The following is an 18567-nucleotide window of genomic DNA, read 5'->3' as shown; positions in this document are numbered from 1 at the left end:
TGCTGTCCTGATGTGTCTGGATTTCTCTGAGTCGTGGCTCTGTGGCTGGCAGGCTTGCTATGACGGACTCCACATACAAGTTGATTTCTTCCTCCGGCAAACCCTCAGTTGTGTCACATACAGGAGCTTTGGACAGTACATCTGCTGTTGCAATGTCTCTACCAGGAACATGAGATATGGTATAAGAGAACCTCATCAATCGCATGCGTAGACGTTGTATACGAGGTGGAAGCTCGTCCAGGCCCTTGGAGCCAAGCAACGAGACCAGAGGTTTGTGGCATGTAAGACTGCTTTCTTCCATTTGCGCAACATCTCTAAAATTAGAAATATCCTGTCTCAGAGTGACGCTGAAAAACTAGTTCATGCATTTATTACTTCCAGGCTGGACTACTGTAATTTATTATTATCAGGATGTCCAAAAAACTCACTGAAAAGCCTTCAACTAATCCAAAATGCTGCAGCAAGAGTCCTGACAGGGACTAGAAAGAGAGAGCATATTTCTCCTGTTTTGGCTTCCCTTCATTGGCTTCCTGTTAAATCCAGAATTGAATTCAAAATCCTGCTCCTCACATACAAGGTCTTAAATAATCAGGCCCCATCTTATCTTAATGACCTTGTAGTACCATATCACCCTATTAGAGCACTTCGCTCTCGCTCTGCAGGCCTACTTGTTGTTCCTAGAGTATTTAAAAGTAGAATGGGAGGCAGAGCCTTCAGTTTTCAGGCCCCTCTTCTGTGGAACCAGCTTCCAGTTTGGATTCGGGAGACAGACACTATCTCTACTTTTAAGATTAGGCTTAAAACTTTCCTTTTTGCTAAAGCATATAGTTAGGGCTGGACCAGGTGACCCTGAATCCTCCCTTAGTTATGCTGCAATAGATGTAGGCTGCCGGGGGATTCCCATGATGCATTGAGTTTTTCCTTTCCAGTCACCTTTCTCACTCACTATGTATTAATAGACCTCTCTGCATTGAATCATATCTGTTATTAACCTCTGTCTCTCTTCCACAGCATGTCTTTATCCTGTCTTCCTTCTCTCACCCCAACCGGTCGCAGCAGATGGCCGCCCCTCCCTGAGCCTGGTTCTGCCGGAGGTTTCTTCCTGTTAAAAGGGAGTTTTTCCTTCCCACTGTCGCCAAAGTGCTTGCTCATAGGGGGTCATATGATTGTTGGGTTTTTCTCTGTATCTATGAAGCGCCTTGAGGCAACTTTTGTTGTGATTTGGCGCTATATAAATAAAATTGAATTGAAAATTGAATTGAATTGGTCTGTTTCAATGTGGAATGTCTTCCCAATTAGGAACTCTGCAAACCTCTCACAGGCCCATGTTGAAGCGAGGGCCTCCTTCTCAATTTGAGCATATCGCTGCTCAGTCGCGCTGAGAGCTTTTGAAGCGTATGCTACTGGTTTCCACCCTAGATCGGCGTGCCGCTGGAGAAGCACTGCTCCCAAGCCATACGAAGATGAATCAGCTGATACGCACGTTTCAGCATTTGGATCATACAGAGCAAACCCTGGGGGTGTTGTCAGTTCTTTTTTGATGCCGTCGAAAGCCTGCTGCTGCTGTGGCCCCCATGACCACAGGTTGGACTTCTTCAGCAGATCTCTTAGGGGGCACGTTTTTTCCGCCAGGTGAGGAAGAAACTTTCCTAGGTGATTCACCATGCCCAGGAAGCGTCTCACCTCACTTATGTTGCTGGGCTCATCCATGGAACTCACGGCATGCACCTTGTCAGGATCTGCGCTAACCCCCGATGCCTCAATGACCTGCCCCAGGAACTTTATCCTGTTCTTGTAGAACTCACACTTGTCGTTCAATGTTACTCCAGCCTCCTGCAGTCGAACCAGTGCTTTTCGAAGTCTCTCATCATGCTCTCCTTGTGACGTCCCCCAGATGAGCACATCATCCATCTGGCAGAGGACTCCTTCTAAGCCCTCAAGAATGTGTGCCATCCGTTTCTGGAAGTGTTCTGGGGCTGATGAGATTCCAAAGCACAGACGAATGTAACAATACCGACCAAAAGGTGTAATAAAGGTCGTGAGCAAAGAAGCGTCCCTGGATAAGGGAATCTGCCAAAATCATGCATTGGCATCCAGCTTTGAAAACACTTTTGCTCCTGCAAGCTGTCCTAGTGTGTGTTCTACTGAAGGGAGTGGATGCTTCTCTCTCATGACATATTTGTTTAGTTCAGTGAGATCGCTGCATATTCTCACTTTGCCTGTGCGCTTAGGAACCACCACCATAGGCGCGCACCAATCAGTGGGCTCCTCCACCTTGGAAATGACACCCTGCTGCTCCATCCTGTTCAGCTCTTCTTTAACCTTTGGTAAGAGTGGAAGGGAGATTCGCCTAGGGGTCGAGAGGGAAAACGGCTGTGCCTCTGGTTTCAGAGCAATATTGTACTCCCCCTCCATTTTGCCTAAGCCGCTGAAAAGCTTGGGGAATTCTTCTTTGACAGCGTCAATAGAGTCTAAGCTAATATGATTCACTCTAGCAACCAGCTGTAGTGCCACTGCAGCATGCCCGCTCAGCAGCGGTGTGCATAAACCCTGTACGACATAAATGTCTTCTTTGGTTTTGTGGTTGTTCTTGCTGAGAGTGGCTGTGAACATGCCTTTTACCTTCAGACGTGTTCCTCCTGGGCCCTGCAGAACCCTTTTGGGCTTATCCAATCTCCCCAACTGATGCTGTGTGTAGAAAGTCTCTGGGACTGCTGTGACATCCGCTCTGGTGTCGATTTTAAAGAGTGTGTTGTATTTGTCCACATGTATCTCTGTTACCCATGGACTCTCTTTGGTGTCCGCAGAGAGGGAACCCAAGAAAGCGACCTCATCATCTGTATCGCTGTTCTCTGAAACTGTTGCAGCATTGACTTCACACAGTTTTTTGTTTCTGCACATCCAGGCAAAATGTCCTTTTTTTCTTACAGTAATTACATGCGGCTTCCATCGCAGGGCATTGTTGAAGATTGTGACCTTTTATGTCTCCACATCTTCTGCATTGTGTCTTTTTTTCTTTCTGTGTTTTGGCGGTTTGTTTATGTAGCGGTGTCAGCTGCTTGGGACGTGCCCCTTCTTGCCGTTTAGCATGGACGTGGTTCAGTTGTGAGTTGGTAATATCCATTTTAAAGTTAGTGCTTAGCATCTCTTGTTGCTTCTTTACAAGCTGACTTTGTCGGGCTCTGTTAAGCGCTTTCTCTAGCGTTAGTTCTGGATCCATTTGTAGCTGTTCTGACAATCGTTTGTCTTTCAGACCCACGACAAATCTGTCTCGCACCATTTTGTCATGCAAAGTCCCGTATCCACAATGTTCTGCCAGACAATGCAGTGCAGTATGGAAGTTGTCAACTGACTCACCCGTCTCTTGTTGGCACTGGTTAAACTTCGCTCGCTCAAATATGATGTTTCTTCAGGCTACGAAGTGAGCATCCAACCTCCTTTTAACGGTCTCATAATCGCTCGCCTCTTCGGGAGTCAGGTGCAGGGATACCAATATGTCCTCCGCCTCCTCGCCCATAGTGTAGATAAGGGCGTTCACTTGATTTTCGTCCGCTTGCGTCTCCAATCCAGACGCGATGCAAAAAAAAAAGCTTTATCCATTTGGTCCAGTCGTCGGACCTAAAAGTGAACTTCTCCGGCGGGGTGACTTGAAACTGACTCATGACGCCACGTCTCTTTTCGCGCAGCTCCTCTATGGCCGACCTTTAACCTGGCACCGACGCCGAAACCTTTCACTTATGCCCAACTAACGTTTCCAGTTGTCTTCTGACACCATGTTCCGTTATTTGAGGTTATGGATGTTATTTGACTGGAGGCATAACTCACAGACACACGAGACGCGCCATTACTCCAATGAGTGTCCTTTATTATTTTTCATCCCCCCCCACAACAACAACCCAGCAGAAACGTTCCTACCACTTAACATTTACCTGATACTACAACATCGTGCACACATTTTTCAGACAGGGGAAGTGAGCTGCATCACCACCAGCGAGCTGCGTCTCCCACAATAACAGCTTCAACTTGAAAGAACGTATGCTGTCATAATACTGCGTGACAACTTTGTTGCGTCCTTGCAGCTGTTTGTTCAAGTTATTCAGGTGCTCTGTAACATCCACCATAAATGCAAGGTCCTGCATCCATTCTGCGGAATGAAATTCTAACACTGGTTTGCCCTTTTCTTCCATAAACTGTTCAATTTCTTCTCGTAAATCAAAGAAACGCCTCAGCACAGCACCTCGGCTCAACCATCTTACCTCAGTGTGGTATGGCAGGCCATAGATGTGGTCTTTCTCTCTGAGAAGACTGTCAAACTGACGGTGATTGAGGCTTCTGGATCGGATGAAATTAACAGTTTGGATGACCACCTTCATGACGTTATCCATTTTCAGTGACTTGTAACACAAAGCCTCCTGGTGCAAAATACAGTGAAAAGTCCAAAAATCACGTCCTCCATTTGCAGATTGCACTTTATCTCTGAACTTTTTTACAATGCCTGCTTTCTTCCCGATCATTGAGGGCGCACCATCTGTAGCCAGGCTGACAGCGCGGGACCAGTCCACCAGAGGTGTGGACTCGAGTCACAAGACTTGGACTCGAGTCAGACTCGAGTCATTAATTTTATGACTTTAGACTTGACTTGAAAAAATGTTCTAAGACTTGTGACTTGACTCGGACTTTTACACCAGTGACTTGAGACTCGACTCTGACTTGCCTGACATTACTTGAGACTTGACTTGAGACTTGAGGATAAAGACTTGAGACTTACTTGAGACTTGCAAAACAATGACTTGGTCCCACCTCTGCAGTCCACTCCGACCCTGTCCAGCGCACCGACGAGTGCGGTGAAAATATCAGCTGCGGTTAGGGTTGCCAACCGTCCCTTAAAAAACGGAATCGTCCCGTATTTAGAAACAAAAGTACACGTCCCGTATTGAGCTAATAAGGGACGCACTTTGTCCCGTAATACAGTGAGAATCAAAAGTAGTCTATAAATGTTAATGGAATTAACGCTTTGTTTGAAAACATAATTCCCAGCCCCTCTCCTGCTTTGTGACCAATGAGCTGACAGCACACTTATGACAATTCGAGTATGACAATTCAGATTACCGCTTATCTCATTGGTCGAGGAAAGGTCGCTTGCGGAGAAAATACCGGAAGACAACAGATGACCACAACAACAAGCATGGCCAACAGGGAAACAAACGCTGACACTGCGGTGCAAGTCTCGGACGACAGTACACCTAAAGCTGGGCAGACACTGTGCAATTTTTTTTCATTCACGTTATTCAGCTCCTGCTCAAACTGCACGATTGACTCACAGGGGTTAGAAGTTGGTAGGTCACGATGCAGAGTCTCACACTATACCGCCCGATGCTCTGATGAGACCTGAGTGCTCACACTGTGCCTCCATAAAATGAAGGTTATAACAGAAATTCTGTCGCTCGCTCTCCCTCTCTGTCTTTCACTCACACAGACACACCACCACCATCAACTTTGCTAAATTGAAAAACATTGATCAGGCAGCTGTGATTAAGCAGCAGTGGAAATCAAACTATTTTCACGGTTGTTGTGGTCGTGATAATTTTGTGATGCCACATCGAAAAGGCTCGGATGAGCTTTCCAAAGTTCTACAAGTTGTGCCTCCATCGCTTGGGTCCAGATCACACGCCGCACAGCCATGCTGCTCCATCTTTTTCACCGACGTTTACGTGTTAGCGCGTGAGCGGCTGTGTTGACACCCTCACGGCCGATTGATGATCGGGAGCTGGTCGTGAGGTGTTAATCGCTTCTCGTTACCCCACGTATACTACACGATGCACGATGAAGGCCAAAATCGGGCCGATCACCAAATCGGTCGCACGACTCAAAAATCGGCTCAAAATGGGCCAAAAATCGCACAGTGTAAGCCCAGCATTGGAGCAGCAATGTTTGTTCGCTCAGAGAAAGAAAAAAAGGCTGCAAAAGTACAGAGAGGAATGGGAAAAGGAAAACACCTGGCTGGGAAAATGCACGATAACACCTTTAAAGCGCACTGCACTGTGTGCCGGCGCACTTTTTCCATAGGCATGCTTCTAGTGGTGGGCACAAGAAGAACATGAGGGGTGTGAAAGCTCAGGGAACCCTTAACCATTTTTTTGTCCACCAGGCCACGGCAGAAGCAGATATGGTATGTAAACATTGGTTTGTTTTTTTTAAACCCTCTGGTTAAGGTTATTATGGGCATGTGCAGTGAATATCAGCGCTATGTGGCCAGAAGTGTGATAATATAATTTATTTTGTGTAATAAACAACTGCAAGGATAGATGATTACAACAAATAGATGACTAATACATAAAAGTAATACATAGATGAATAATGATGATGAGTTAAGATGCGTAATCATGGGAACAAGTGGGTTTACAAACAGGAGCAGCTGATTAGCATTAGAAAAGCTGAAATAATACCTCAACTGAAGCCAATTGTACTATATGCACTATATGTGCACAGTTACAGGAATATTTTTTGTTCTATTGCTTTCTATTAATTTATATAATTTTAAGTTAAGCAGGACAGAGTTCTTTTAAAGAAAGATTTACTTATATTCTCAAAAGTTAAGCATGACAGGCTTCTGTTTAAGAAAGAGACCTGTTTTACTGTGTTAATGTTGTCATTTTGAGCTAAAAATAAATGGCTAAATGATCATTTGTTTCCCATATGGTCATATCACAAAGAATATGCATCTGCTTAAATCAAATTCAAGTCAAATGGTTAAAAAATAATTTCACACACAAAAAAAATAGCTACCACACTGGGAAGGGTGAAGACAACTGGGTTGCCCGGCCCTGGCCACGAGGTGTCCCTTATTTATTTTTCAGCGAGTTGGCAACCCTAGCTGTGGTCGTTGTATCTGTCATCGGTACCAACTCCACGAACTCCTCGGTGACGGTCAATGTGTCATCAACTCCGCGGATGAAAATTGCCAGTTGTGCAACATCTGTAATGTCCGTGCCTTCATCAATTGCAACTGAAAACACAATAAATGACTTTACTTTTTGCTTCAACTGGCTGTCCAAATCCGCTGAAAGATCAGAAATCCTGTCAGCAACTGTGTTTGTTGTCAGGCTGATATTTGCAAAGGCCTGGCGCTTTTCAGGGCACACAATCTCCGATGCGTTCATCATACATGTTTTTACAAATTCACCGTCACTAAATGGTTTTGAAGCTAGTGGAATTTCGTTAGCAATGAGGTAGCTAGCTTTCACTGCAGCATCACTGATGTCTCGGCTGTGAGTAAACACAGACTGCTGTTTCTTCAGACCCGCCAACAGTTCATTCACCTTCTCTCTTCTCCGCTGTCCTTGAAAGTTGTCATATTTGTCGGCATGAAGACTCACATAGTGGCGACGGAGGTTATATTCTTTTCAGCACTGCAACATGCTGGGAACACACCAAACATACAGCTTTCCCATTCACTTCCGTGAGGAGGATGACCATTTATCTTGGAACACTCTGCATCCACTTTTCTCTTTTTTGACAGAGACATATTGGGGCAATGAGGGTGCCAAAACAGATCAGGTTTAAATTTCGCGGGCAAAACAAAGTAGCTCACAATTGCTATTGCGCCATCCAATGGACACAATTGGAACAACAGTTTCTTTATTGAAAAATTGCTGCTCATTTTTATACTTTACAAAATCATCTCGCGGGCTGGATTAAACCCGTTTGCGGGCCTGATCCGGCCCGCGGGCCGTACGTTTGACACCCCTGTATTAGATCATAGACTGAAGGGGCTGCAGGGATTTATCTTTGTCTCTTCAGGAGATGTTTTCTGAAATTCAGCCACACTACTACCATTTGTAGAAAAGCACAAACAAGACTGAGTGCTGCCAAAGCAAGCTGACTGTCAACAGACTATCTGGGTGACTCGCAGGACTTTGAAGATGTAAACCGCAGTACATTTCCAAACACTACAAAGTGTGTGTTTCACATGAGGAGGTGGTGCTGCCATAGGTCTGTAAAACACAGCTGTACAATTTCCTAACACTTGGTGATATGTGTGTGTGTTTGTCAGGGTCACATGGTGGCAAAGGGAACTTACACGGAGCTTCAGCAGTCTGGATTGGACTTCACCTCCCTTCTCAAGAAGGAGGAAGAGGAGCAACAGCAGCCTCATCATGACACCCCCACCAGAACTCGAACTCTGTCTCAAAATTCAGTGCTGTCCCAGACTTCCTCTGTCCAGTCCATCAAAGATGAAGACCAGTTACCGGTTAGTGGATAATTATCAGTAAAAACAGCCTAGTTTTTAAAAAATCAGGGTTGTTTATAGGAAATGGGTCGTTTCTGCCCATCCCTAGTTTAATATCATGTTTGCTTTTCTTTCTTTTCCCCTTCCCCAATGGTCTTTAACATACAGAGCGTGCTGAACTGACACAACTTGAGCTTAGTTTGCTTTAGTCCGTTTTCATTTTGACAAGTTAAACACAGGGAACTTGACGGCCAGTGATCATGATACTTGTCTGCATGCTGATGACTTCCTCGCAGGCGGAGAAAGTTCAGACATTTGCAGAGGAGACTCGAGCTCAGGGAACCATTGGAATACGCATCTATGCCAAGTATCTGGCAGCTGGGGCCAACATTGTGGTTCTGCTGGCTGTCGTGCTGCTTAACATCATGGCTCAGGTACACAAAGACTCACCTGCACTTGTAATTCGCCTTCCACATGTTAGCTCAGTGAGAATAAGTGTTGAATGCATTTCACATGTGTAATATAAAGCAGTAAAAATTATTTTTTTGGCTTTTATATCTTCTAGGTAGCATACATCATGCAAGACTGGTGGCTAGCTTACTGGTAAGTATCTTCAATCTGCCGTTTTCCTCATAGACTGCAGCTTTTACATGTCTGTTTATACTCATGTCTGACTGTTTAGGGCTGATGAGCAAGAAAAACTAATGGCCAGCAGTAACATGACTAACATCACAACAAATGGACTAAATGTCACCAAAGAGCTGGACACGGATTTTTACCTGGGAATTTATGGAGGTAAAGGCGTTCTCTTATTTACACTGCGCTGCATTTCTTCTGATTTTACTCCACTGGTGTTTTATGGTGTGTTATTTTTCCAGGTTTGACTGCAGTCACCATAATCTTTGGCTTTGGCAGGAATTTGGTGCTGTTCAATGTGCTAGTGAGGTGTTCACAGTCTCTGCACAACCGCATGTTTAGCGCTATACTCCAAACACCCGTGCGCTTCTTTGACATCAATCCGATTGGTAAGCAAAACTTTGCAAATTTTTAGTGTTGTACGTTCTAAAGCCAGAGTCGGTAAATTGTAGAATTTTGTAGTTCAAAAACTTCTAAATGGAATTCTGTAGTGCTCGTGTGGGCCAACCACTCACCGGAGGGGAGATGGTCAGGGGCAGGCTGAGAAATCTGGCTTTAGGAACTTGGAATGGCACCTTTCTGTTGGGGAAGGAGCCTGAGCTAATGCTTAAGGTTGAGAAATATGAACTAGGTGTAGTCACGGTCACATGAACTCATAGCTTTTGCTCTGGTGTCTAGAGAGGGCTGGACATTGTACCAGTCCTGGGTTGCCCTCAGTGAGAGGTGACAGGCAGGTTGGGTATACAGGTATCCCCAATTTGGCAACTGTGCTTTGGGATGGATGAGTCTGGTTGTTTCCCTGTGCATTTGAGTCAAGAAACAGGTCCTGACTGTCATTTTATGCTTATGTGTAAAATCACATTTGACACGTCAGCACAATACCCAACCCTCTTCAAGTCCCTGGGTAGGATGCTTGATCTGCTTAAATGATGTCCTCAATCCTGCTGATACACTTTTTGTAGTGGAAGCAGAGTCTGGAGCTAACCCATCCATCACTGTGGCTGAGGCCACTGAAGTAAAAAAACAAACAAACAAAAAAGCTGGCCAGGCCCCAGGGTTAGATGAGGTTTGGTGAGGTTCCTCTTCCTTACACATAGGGTCAGGAACTCAGTCATACCTTGGTGTGACCCAAATAACCCAGATAAAGGGGGTAAAGATGGATGGATGAATTTTGTGGTTACTTTTACTCCATTTGCCATCTTTGTGGGGGCACAGTATACAATTCAATTCAATTTTATTTATATAGCGCCAAATCACAACAAAAGTCGCCTCAAGGCGCTTCATAGATACAGAGAAAAACCCAACAATCATATGACCCCCTATATACAGGCAAGGAAAGTTAAACTAAACATTAATCTTACTCTAGCTGGTTTCAAAGTGTGGTGATAATTATCTCTTGTCTGACCTCAGGAAGAGTATTGAACAGATTTTCAAAGGACATTGGGCTGCTGGACTCCAACATGCCAGTGACGTTTGCAGATTTCGTTCAGGTGAGGGTAGATTTCTCAGCAAAGACACAGCAGCATTTTTCTTTTCTAAACCACTGACAAAGCTGCAATGAAGATCATAACAAGTGACAGTTTATGGTGGAGCTGTAGCCTCCACGCTCTTTTCGATAAACACAGCAGGTCCAGAGCAAAGGTAGGGAAGTATTTCCCTGAAGTAACAGCAGCACTCACTACTGTAATGATAATAAAACTTTCAAGCCAATAAAAGTCATTTAAAGTCCAATAAAAAAAAACGGTAACAAGTCTTAATAGAATCAAATCAACAGTTCAACAACCTAAGAAGAAAAGCGATCTTACCATGTGCTCATCTGTTGCTGGGTAGTTTTCCAAAGTGAAAGCTAAATTCTATGAAGAAAATGCCATAACTAGGCAATTTAAACTTTGCTGCAGACTCACAGCAGCTGTCCCATCACTATGAAATCAATGCAGTACCTGAAATACTTCACTCAGGTCCAGGCTTTATAACTCATTAGCCCTTAGCTCTTAACTTTGAAGCTAATCATTACACTGATTACACGCTGCTGGACAAAATATTACGAATTTCTTTGTTGTCACATGTTCCTTGAGCTTGCCTCAGTCACTCAGTACTCAGTGCTGCCACTGGTGAGTAAAGCGAAAGTGTAAGCGCTGTGGCACTGCCCTTTGCTGAGGTTGGTAACATTTACCTACTGATGCCCATCTGAGATAACGCTCTTATTTGTAACAGAGGGTCAAAGATCTCTTTGAAGAATAAAATGAGTAAAACTGACAGTGCTGTTACTAAAGTGAAAGGCTGAAGTACAATGCACAAGTTAATGAAAATACTTTCTCATTCTGTAAAACATTCATTTTTCTTTTCTAAAGACACTCAAAAAGAAAAAGGCACAAGAACAAACCACTTTAATGTTGATGTGTTTTTCTGTTGTGAGCAGATCTTCCTCCAGATACTTGGGGTCATTGCTGTTGCAGCGTCAGTGATTCCCTGGATCCTTATCCCCGTTGTCCCCCTCCTTCTCATCTTTCTTTATTTGCGTCGCTACTTTCTGCGGACCTCCAGAAATGTTAAACGGCTGGAGTCCACCAGTGAGTGTCCTACAGTACAACAGTGTGTGAAGAAGGAGATACACGTGCTGCTACTGTTGTTTCTTTTTCATTTTAAAACCTGCATATGTAATATCTTTAAAACTTGAAGCTCTTTAACCTATTGGTAACTTCTGACTCATCTGTGTCCTCAGCTCGGAGTCCAGTCTTCTCCCACTTGTCCTCATCTCTTCAGGGCCTTTGGACAATCCGAGCATTTGGGGAAGAGAGGCGCTTCCAGAAAGTCTTTGATGCCCATCAGGACCTGCACTCAGGTGCTCTTCATGCTTGGCACATAGAAGCTCATATTATGATCAGAGAACTTAAAAATTGTATGTTTTTGAACTGTCTGTGATGGATTGTTTCCCTGTGCAGAGGCCTGGTTCCTGTTCCTGACCACCTCTCGCTGGTTTGCTGTCCGCCTTGATGGCATCTGCTCCATCTTTGTTACCATCACTACTTTTGGCTGTCTGCTGCTCAGAGACAGTGAGAGAACTAATTTTACTGTTGATTTAGTCTTGCTGTTTGCGATCGCTTACCAGCAGGGGGCAGCTGTGTGCCGGTTATCCACTATATTGCCAAAAGTATAGGCTTACCCATCCAAATTGATGAACGATCAAGCTTCTCCATCTGGCAAGCCGATGGTCCAGTCTGAGAACGGTACTTATCTGACTGTTTCCAGGGAAAGAAACTCTTAGTGCAGCATACCAAGACATTTTGGACAATTTCATTCAGGAAGGGGCCATCAAGGCGATGGCCCCCTGTTCTAGCATGACTGTGTACAGTACACAAAGCAACGTCCATGAAGTCCATGAAGACATGTGTGAGTGAGTTTGGGATGAATTCGAGTGGAGATGACGAGCTAGGCCTTCTCATCCAACATAAGTGTCTGACCTCACAAATGCACTTCTGGAAGAATGATCAAAAATCCCAAAAACGCACTGCTAAACCTTGTGGAAGAGTTGAAGCTGCATAATTTTAAACCCTCTAAATTAAATGGATGGGATGTCACTCAAGTTCATATGCTTGCGAAGGCAGTTAAGTGAATACTTTTGGCAATACAGTGTATATGCAGTCCAGCAGATGCTGAGTGATTGCTGCCGTTTAACTTTTAAAAGTGTTAGTAAAATGGTTGTTTTCCTGCTCCTGTCAGAGCTTGATGCGGGTGCTGTTGGTTTGGCTCTGAGCTACTCTGTCACACTAATGGGCATGTTCCAGTGGGGTGTCAGACAGAGTGCAGAGGTGGAGAACATGGTAAGATACTCACTGTCTCTTTTATTTCCAGAGCTTGTATCATTTCTTTCCATACTGAGCTTTTGCTATTCCCATATAAATCTCACTAATTTCCAGAAATAGTCCAAAGATTGTATTTATTCTGTCATTTGAACATCAAAAGTCTTCTTTGCCATTTTGTTTTATATTTATGGTTGTTGGGCTTGTTGACATGGAGGTGAATCTGAGACCACTTTCCTGATGTTGTATGATTTCTGCCTGGTGTGCTACGCATCTTAAACTTGTGTTGTCAGCAGACTTAAATGATCAAAAATTTTTAGGAGTCTGAAGTAAATTATTTATTTGGGTGATGCAGTGGTTAGAACTGTTGTCTCCCAGCAAGAAGAAGGTCCTGAGTTTAACTCCACCATCAGGCCGGGGTCTTTCTGTGAGGAGTTTGTATGTTCTCCCCATGTTTGTGTGGTTTCTCTCCGGGTACTCCAGTTTCCTCCGAAAGTCCACAGACATGAAGTTAGTTGTGAATTTAAAATGCCCGTAGGTGTGAATGTGAGTGCGAATGGTTATCTGTCGACCTGGCGACCTGTCCGGGGTGTACCCTGCCTCCCGACCTGTGGTAGCTGGGATAGGCTCCAGTCCCCCCGTGACCCTGAATTTGATAAGCAGAAGAGGACGAATGGACATTATTATTTTGCAAGAGTCCAAAGGGTTAAGCTTTGGGATTCTGCTCTTTCACATGAATAGCATGAATAGACCACTAGTTGTACTGGTGTTTCTCTGGCATCTGTCCATAATAAATAATACCTGCATTCTCCTTGATACCAAGTAGACACACTAAATGATTCTATAACATCCGTCTGATTCACGTGGCAGTTCTCCTTCATTGAGAAAAGCAGCTCATGGAGAAAAAGTAGCTTAGGAAAATAATCCTGCAGAAACAGTGGCAGACTGAAGCATCCTGAACACTGAGTTGTGAGTTGCAGACTTGCTGATTGGATGTGGAGGATGTGGTGGGCAGTATCTTCTTAAATTTTTGGTGTAATTCTAGATATTAATCCATTCTTTCAGATTTACCTGATTGTTTATTTCTTAAATTGAACTTGTATGCAAATAGTTTTATTACATGTTGTGTTCTTGACTACACCACACAGACTGATCCTGATTTAATGTGCATTCCTGCGTTTCTGTCCTCAGATGACATCAGTGGAAAGAGTAGTAGAGTACACTAAACTGGAGAGTGAAGCACCCTGGGAAACCCAGAAACGTCCTCCTCCTGATTGGCCAAGTAAAGGCCTGGTGACTTTTGACCAGGTCAACTTCTCCTACAGTGCTGACGGACCTCAGGTGCTGCACAACCTGAAAGCCATGTTTAGACCCCAAGAGAAGGTCAGACATCAAGGTTTATTTGTTTTGTTTCTAAGAACCTGAAGCCATTTGTGTGATACGCTGTCAAACCAAAGCTTATGTTCTGTGTCCTGTGGGTCAGGTTGGTATTGTGGGTAGAACAGGAGCCGGGAAAAGCTCTCTGGTCTCGGCTCTGTTCCGCCTGGCAGAGCCCCAGGGGAAGATCTACATCGACGGTATTGTGACCTCTGAGATCGGCCTCCATGACCTGCGGCAGAAGATGTCCATCATTCCTCAGGTACAACATCATAGCTGACCTCTTAGCAGAACACAACACTAGCATCTGGCTACTCTTGTTGCCTTGTTTCGTAGCTCGTCTACTATGACTTTGTTACTTTGACATGAGAAATATTTGGCTAATAAGTGACATTAATTATTACTAGTTGGGCACATCCTTAAAGCTAAGAAAGGATCAGCAGCCCCAGTCTGCTCTGACACTCTAGAGTCACTTCTGTTTGCTCTGTGAGAAAAGCACAAGTGTTGCAACAAAGTGCACAAGCACTTTGTTGCAACTGCTTTGATTTGGTGCTTATAAATAAAATTGAATTATTTGCTCAAACAATTATACGAGTGTAGTTTTAACACTGCATCTTTTGGTTTTTTTGTTGTTTGTTTGTTTGTTTTCACCAGCTTACCAGTAATGAGTTAAAATCAGCTGTCCAGCAAACATTTTCTCCTCAACGCTCTCAGCATTTCAATTCCCACAAAGCTCTTTGCTGTGATCAGTCAGAACTTTTGCAAACTGTAGGATGCATTCAAAACCAAAGGAGGGCAGCTGGTTACAGTTTGCCATGTGTGCCATTTAGGTTTTTTAAACTTTTACCTGCCACAGCAGGACATTCACTCAGATATGTCGAAATAAGTCACTGTGCTGTTCTGTTTACAAATAGTCCACAAAATCTAATCATTTTGGTGTCCTCTGGGTTCTCCAACTCTCCCCCACCCCTTTAGGACCCGGTACTGTTTACGGGTTCCATGAGAAAGAACCTGGATCCATTTAACCAACACACAGATGAAGAACTGTGGAGTGCTCTGGAAGAGGTCAGTAACTCTCACAATCGGCAGAATCAGTAGTGTGTGAGTTTTAATTCTTGTATGATGAAGCAGAATACTTGCCAAACTATTTTATTATCTTACCATACAACAGAAATATTGTGAAATATGTCAGGTTGGCTCATCAGAGCGTAGCGTACTAGCATCAAACTGTCCCATTCAGGATGACTGAGGGTGGAGGAGCTGCTGTCTCTATTGCATGAGGATATTCTCTTACATAGGCAATTATGTAATTATGTCCTGGAGCCAGGAGCGGACAATCAGAGATCCCAGTGTGGTGGTGAATGACCTCAAGGATTTTGACCTCAAAATCAGCCTTGAAAAGAGCTGCCAGGAACCTGCACCATGTATGGACTGTCTGGGGCTCTATATAGATCCTATTCCTAATTGTGTCACTTTCAGAGCAGAGGATCATCAGCATCCTTCACACATTGTCTCTCCCTCTTTCAGCTGAGAAAAACTGTGCAGTTCCAACTCTCTGCATCCTTGCACTCTTTAATTCCTGTGGTGCATTTACAACCGCTTATAATGAGGGATTGTCAGCTTTGGGTCACATCTCTACATCTGCTGCTGTCACAGTGTAACAATAACACCGCACTGTCTATCACAGTTCTCCACCTGCAGAGGAACCCAGCAGCTCTTATTGCACAAATACCTCTGAGGGTGATGTTACCCAGAGTAGCCCTTATGGCCTATGATGGGAAGGCAGTGAATGGCACAAATGTGCTAAAGCTGTGCTCTTAGCATCACGGGACATCTCTGTGGGTAACATTGTTGTCAAAACAGATGACTATGCAGTAATTATATTATGTTATAGTTTATATTAATCTTTGTTAGGATATTTAGATACTAACAGGTCTTATTCATGATTTTTATATGTAAGAAGAAGAACTTCAAATTTAATGCAGAGAAGCTAATATGTGAAGAATGGAGTCTCTCTTTTATACTGATTGCAGCATTCTGGATCAACTGAAGGCTTTTAGGCTTTTACAGCAATGCAGCCTAGAATAAATAAATACACCAACTAGCTTTCCAGCTTTACTTTGAGACAGGTTGCTTCTAATTTTACAGGTACTGCACAAATTAATAGAAAGAAAAGAAAGGCAGTCCTTAATGTAGATGCTAAGGAACATACCCTGATCAAACATGAGTCCTTGTGTTATTGGAGGTTGAGTCAGTGTCAGGTTAGATACACTATTTGTTTTTGAATCATTTGTCTTGATTGATAAATAAAGCTGGGTGTCATCTGCGTATCATATCATAGCAGTGCTTCTAATAATGTCTAAGGGAAGCATGTATGATTGGTCCCAGTACAGAACCCTGTGGAACTAACTGTAAAAAGACGACAGAGCAGGAATTATTTATAGAGGACACACACAGTGTAGTTAAAGCTGCTTTATTTTTTTTTATTCCTGCAGGTGCAGCTAAAGTCTGTGGTGGAAGAGCTCCCTGGAAAGTTGGAGACTGCCCTGGCTGAGTCGGGCTCCAACTTCAGTGTGGGCCAGAGGCAACTGGTGTGTCTGGCACGAGCTGTCCTGAGGAAGAACCGCATCCTCATCATTGATGAGGCCACAGCCAATGTGGACCCGAGGTACTGCAAGATGACGTTTGCCTACTGTGTATGAACAACATCTTGTTAGACAGAAGAATATCTTGTGTACTGCAGCATGATGGGATACAGAAACTACTCAGCTGATAACACTTACTTTGACACATCGGTGGTTGTTTGCTGATAGTAAATTTTATCTAAAGGTCACACTAACAGAAGCGTTTATTTCTGCGGCTGCAGGACCGATGAGCTGATCCAGAAAACCATACGAGATAAATTCAGGGAATGCACTGTGCTCACCATCGCTCATCGCCTCAACACCATCGTAGACAGCGACCGTATACTGGTGAGTCCTGAATCGTTGACACTGATGCCACTTAATTAGGTAAAACCTCTAATTAGGTAGTAGTTAAACAACTAATGCAAAGGTAAAAAGTAGAATGGCTTTTTGCTGAGAGCTGGATCCAAATAATCTGTCAATGCCAGGCCTTAGAAATGCATTAATGCTTAATGCATTCTGTATTTGACAAGATTGGTGTCCAAACATACAAACTGTAACACAAGTGTGACTGTCACCTTTGGAGCAGCTTCTGCTTTCCCTGTATGTGGATGGAGTGTCGGGCTTTCTGGGTTTAGCAGCTTTTCTTTCATAGCCTGAAAAATGCCAGATTCAAGTCAAGAGGCTATTAGTTTTACTTTGAAACTCATACTTTGCTCTTACTTTTGTGCAATAATCAGAACTATTTGTTTCCAGGTTCTAGATGCGGGGAAGATCCATGCGTATGATGAGCCGTACACCCTGCTGCAGGATCCCACTAACATTTTTTATAAAATGGTGCAGCAGACGGGCAAACAGGAGGCAGCAGCTCTTCTAGAGGCAGCTAAAAAGGTCAGTTTGTTTTCGTTAAGTGTGAAGAACTTGAGTCAATCTCTTTTTGTAAACTGACATTTGTAAACTATGCGTTCCAGGCTTACGACAGCAGGAGCCGCCCCAGCCTGTCAAACGGACACGCAGTAACAGCAGACGGGAACTTGGTTATCTTTGAGACCGCTCTGTAAGCTCAGGGAGGCACTGAATTGCTGCTGCTCCTCCAGAAGATCCCTGGGCTGTAAAGCCCCTCCAGTCTCTGGTGAAAGCGCTGATCCGCTGCTGGTGGCGTAAGACGGGGTGGACGTGACCTGCACAGCATTGATTTGCTGGGCCTGATGTGGCCACACAGTGCAGCTGTTTCCTCAGACTGACTGCCCAGAAATCAGGGCTATGAGAACTGTTGATGTAGAGCACTACCTATTTATCTCTCACGTGTTAAATTGCTGCTCAGCATTCTGGTGCCTTGCACAAATAGCTTTTAAATGGCTACATAATCCTTAAAATCCCAAGTGCTTTAATTTACTGATGGAAGTAAATCACTTGTAGATCAAAGTGATATTATTGTTCAGGATTAGTAACGACCAAATTCTTACTCTGCAGAGATCTCTCTGTATTTTTTTCACATTTATCTCTTTAACTACATGTTTTAAAGACTTGGAAAAAAAGCGTCACAAGATTTCAGTGTTAAATATTTTGTTCCTTGTGTTGTTTAAATGCTGACTGAAGCATTTCCAGGGAGGAAAGTGAAATAGCAGTGTGAGCTGTCTGCTGAATGTTTAAGTTATTTCAACTTTGTACGCTTGTTTTGTCAAATATTACATAAAAGGCCCACACATCTCACATGGTAACATTTGTCTTGGTGTATTGTGTAGTTTTTGCTTTTTGGCAAATATTGCTACTAAGATATAATACTGAAATCAAATCTTTGGTCAAGTCAAGAAGACAAGGACTGTTACAAATTACATGAACTTTATGAAAATTCGTGTACAAAAAGTATAACGGTGGGGAATTCAAGGTCAAATTCTGA

The 18567-nt window shown here is 43.7% G+C and overlaps 1 protein-coding gene across 1 annotated transcript in view; it reads left to right on the top strand.

The window, feature by feature from the left end:
- abcc4 (ATP binding cassette subfamily C member 4 (PEL blood group)) overlaps positions 1 to 18386 on the top strand; it is a 53372-nt gene extending 34986 nt beyond the window's left edge. Inside the window, exons 15-31 of the mRNA XM_080877149.1 lie at positions 8054 to 8251; positions 8527 to 8664; positions 8796 to 8833; positions 8913 to 9025; positions 9109 to 9255; positions 10277 to 10356; positions 11286 to 11436; positions 11589 to 11708; positions 11809 to 11919; positions 12587 to 12687; positions 13858 to 14049; positions 14150 to 14305; positions 15019 to 15108; positions 16539 to 16711; positions 16910 to 17015; positions 17424 to 17558; positions 17639 to 18386. Coding sequence (XP_080733275.1) covers positions 8054 to 8251; positions 8527 to 8664; positions 8796 to 8833; positions 8913 to 9025; positions 9109 to 9255; positions 10277 to 10356; positions 11286 to 11436; positions 11589 to 11708; positions 11809 to 11919; positions 12587 to 12687; positions 13858 to 14049; positions 14150 to 14305; positions 15019 to 15108; positions 16539 to 16711; positions 16910 to 17015; positions 17424 to 17558; positions 17639 to 17728 — 2139 coding nt within the window. The 3' untranslated portion in view covers positions 17729 to 18386. The remainder of the gene's footprint in view (positions 1 to 8053; positions 8252 to 8526; positions 8665 to 8795; positions 8834 to 8912; positions 9026 to 9108; positions 9256 to 10276; positions 10357 to 11285; positions 11437 to 11588; positions 11709 to 11808; positions 11920 to 12586; positions 12688 to 13857; positions 14050 to 14149; positions 14306 to 15018; positions 15109 to 16538; positions 16712 to 16909; positions 17016 to 17423; positions 17559 to 17638) is intronic.
- Positions 18387 to 18567: the final 181 nt, after the last annotated feature.

Source organism: Rhamphochromis sp. 'chilingali', assembly GCF_963969265.1.
Source record: "Rhamphochromis sp. 'chilingali' genome assembly, chromosome: 3".
NCBI lineage: Eukaryota > Metazoa > Chordata > Actinopteri > Cichliformes > Cichlidae > Rhamphochromis > Rhamphochromis sp. 'chilingali'.
The sequence above is the reverse complement of the archived record's forward strand: the minus strand, read 5'-3'. Positions and strand labels throughout refer to the sequence as shown.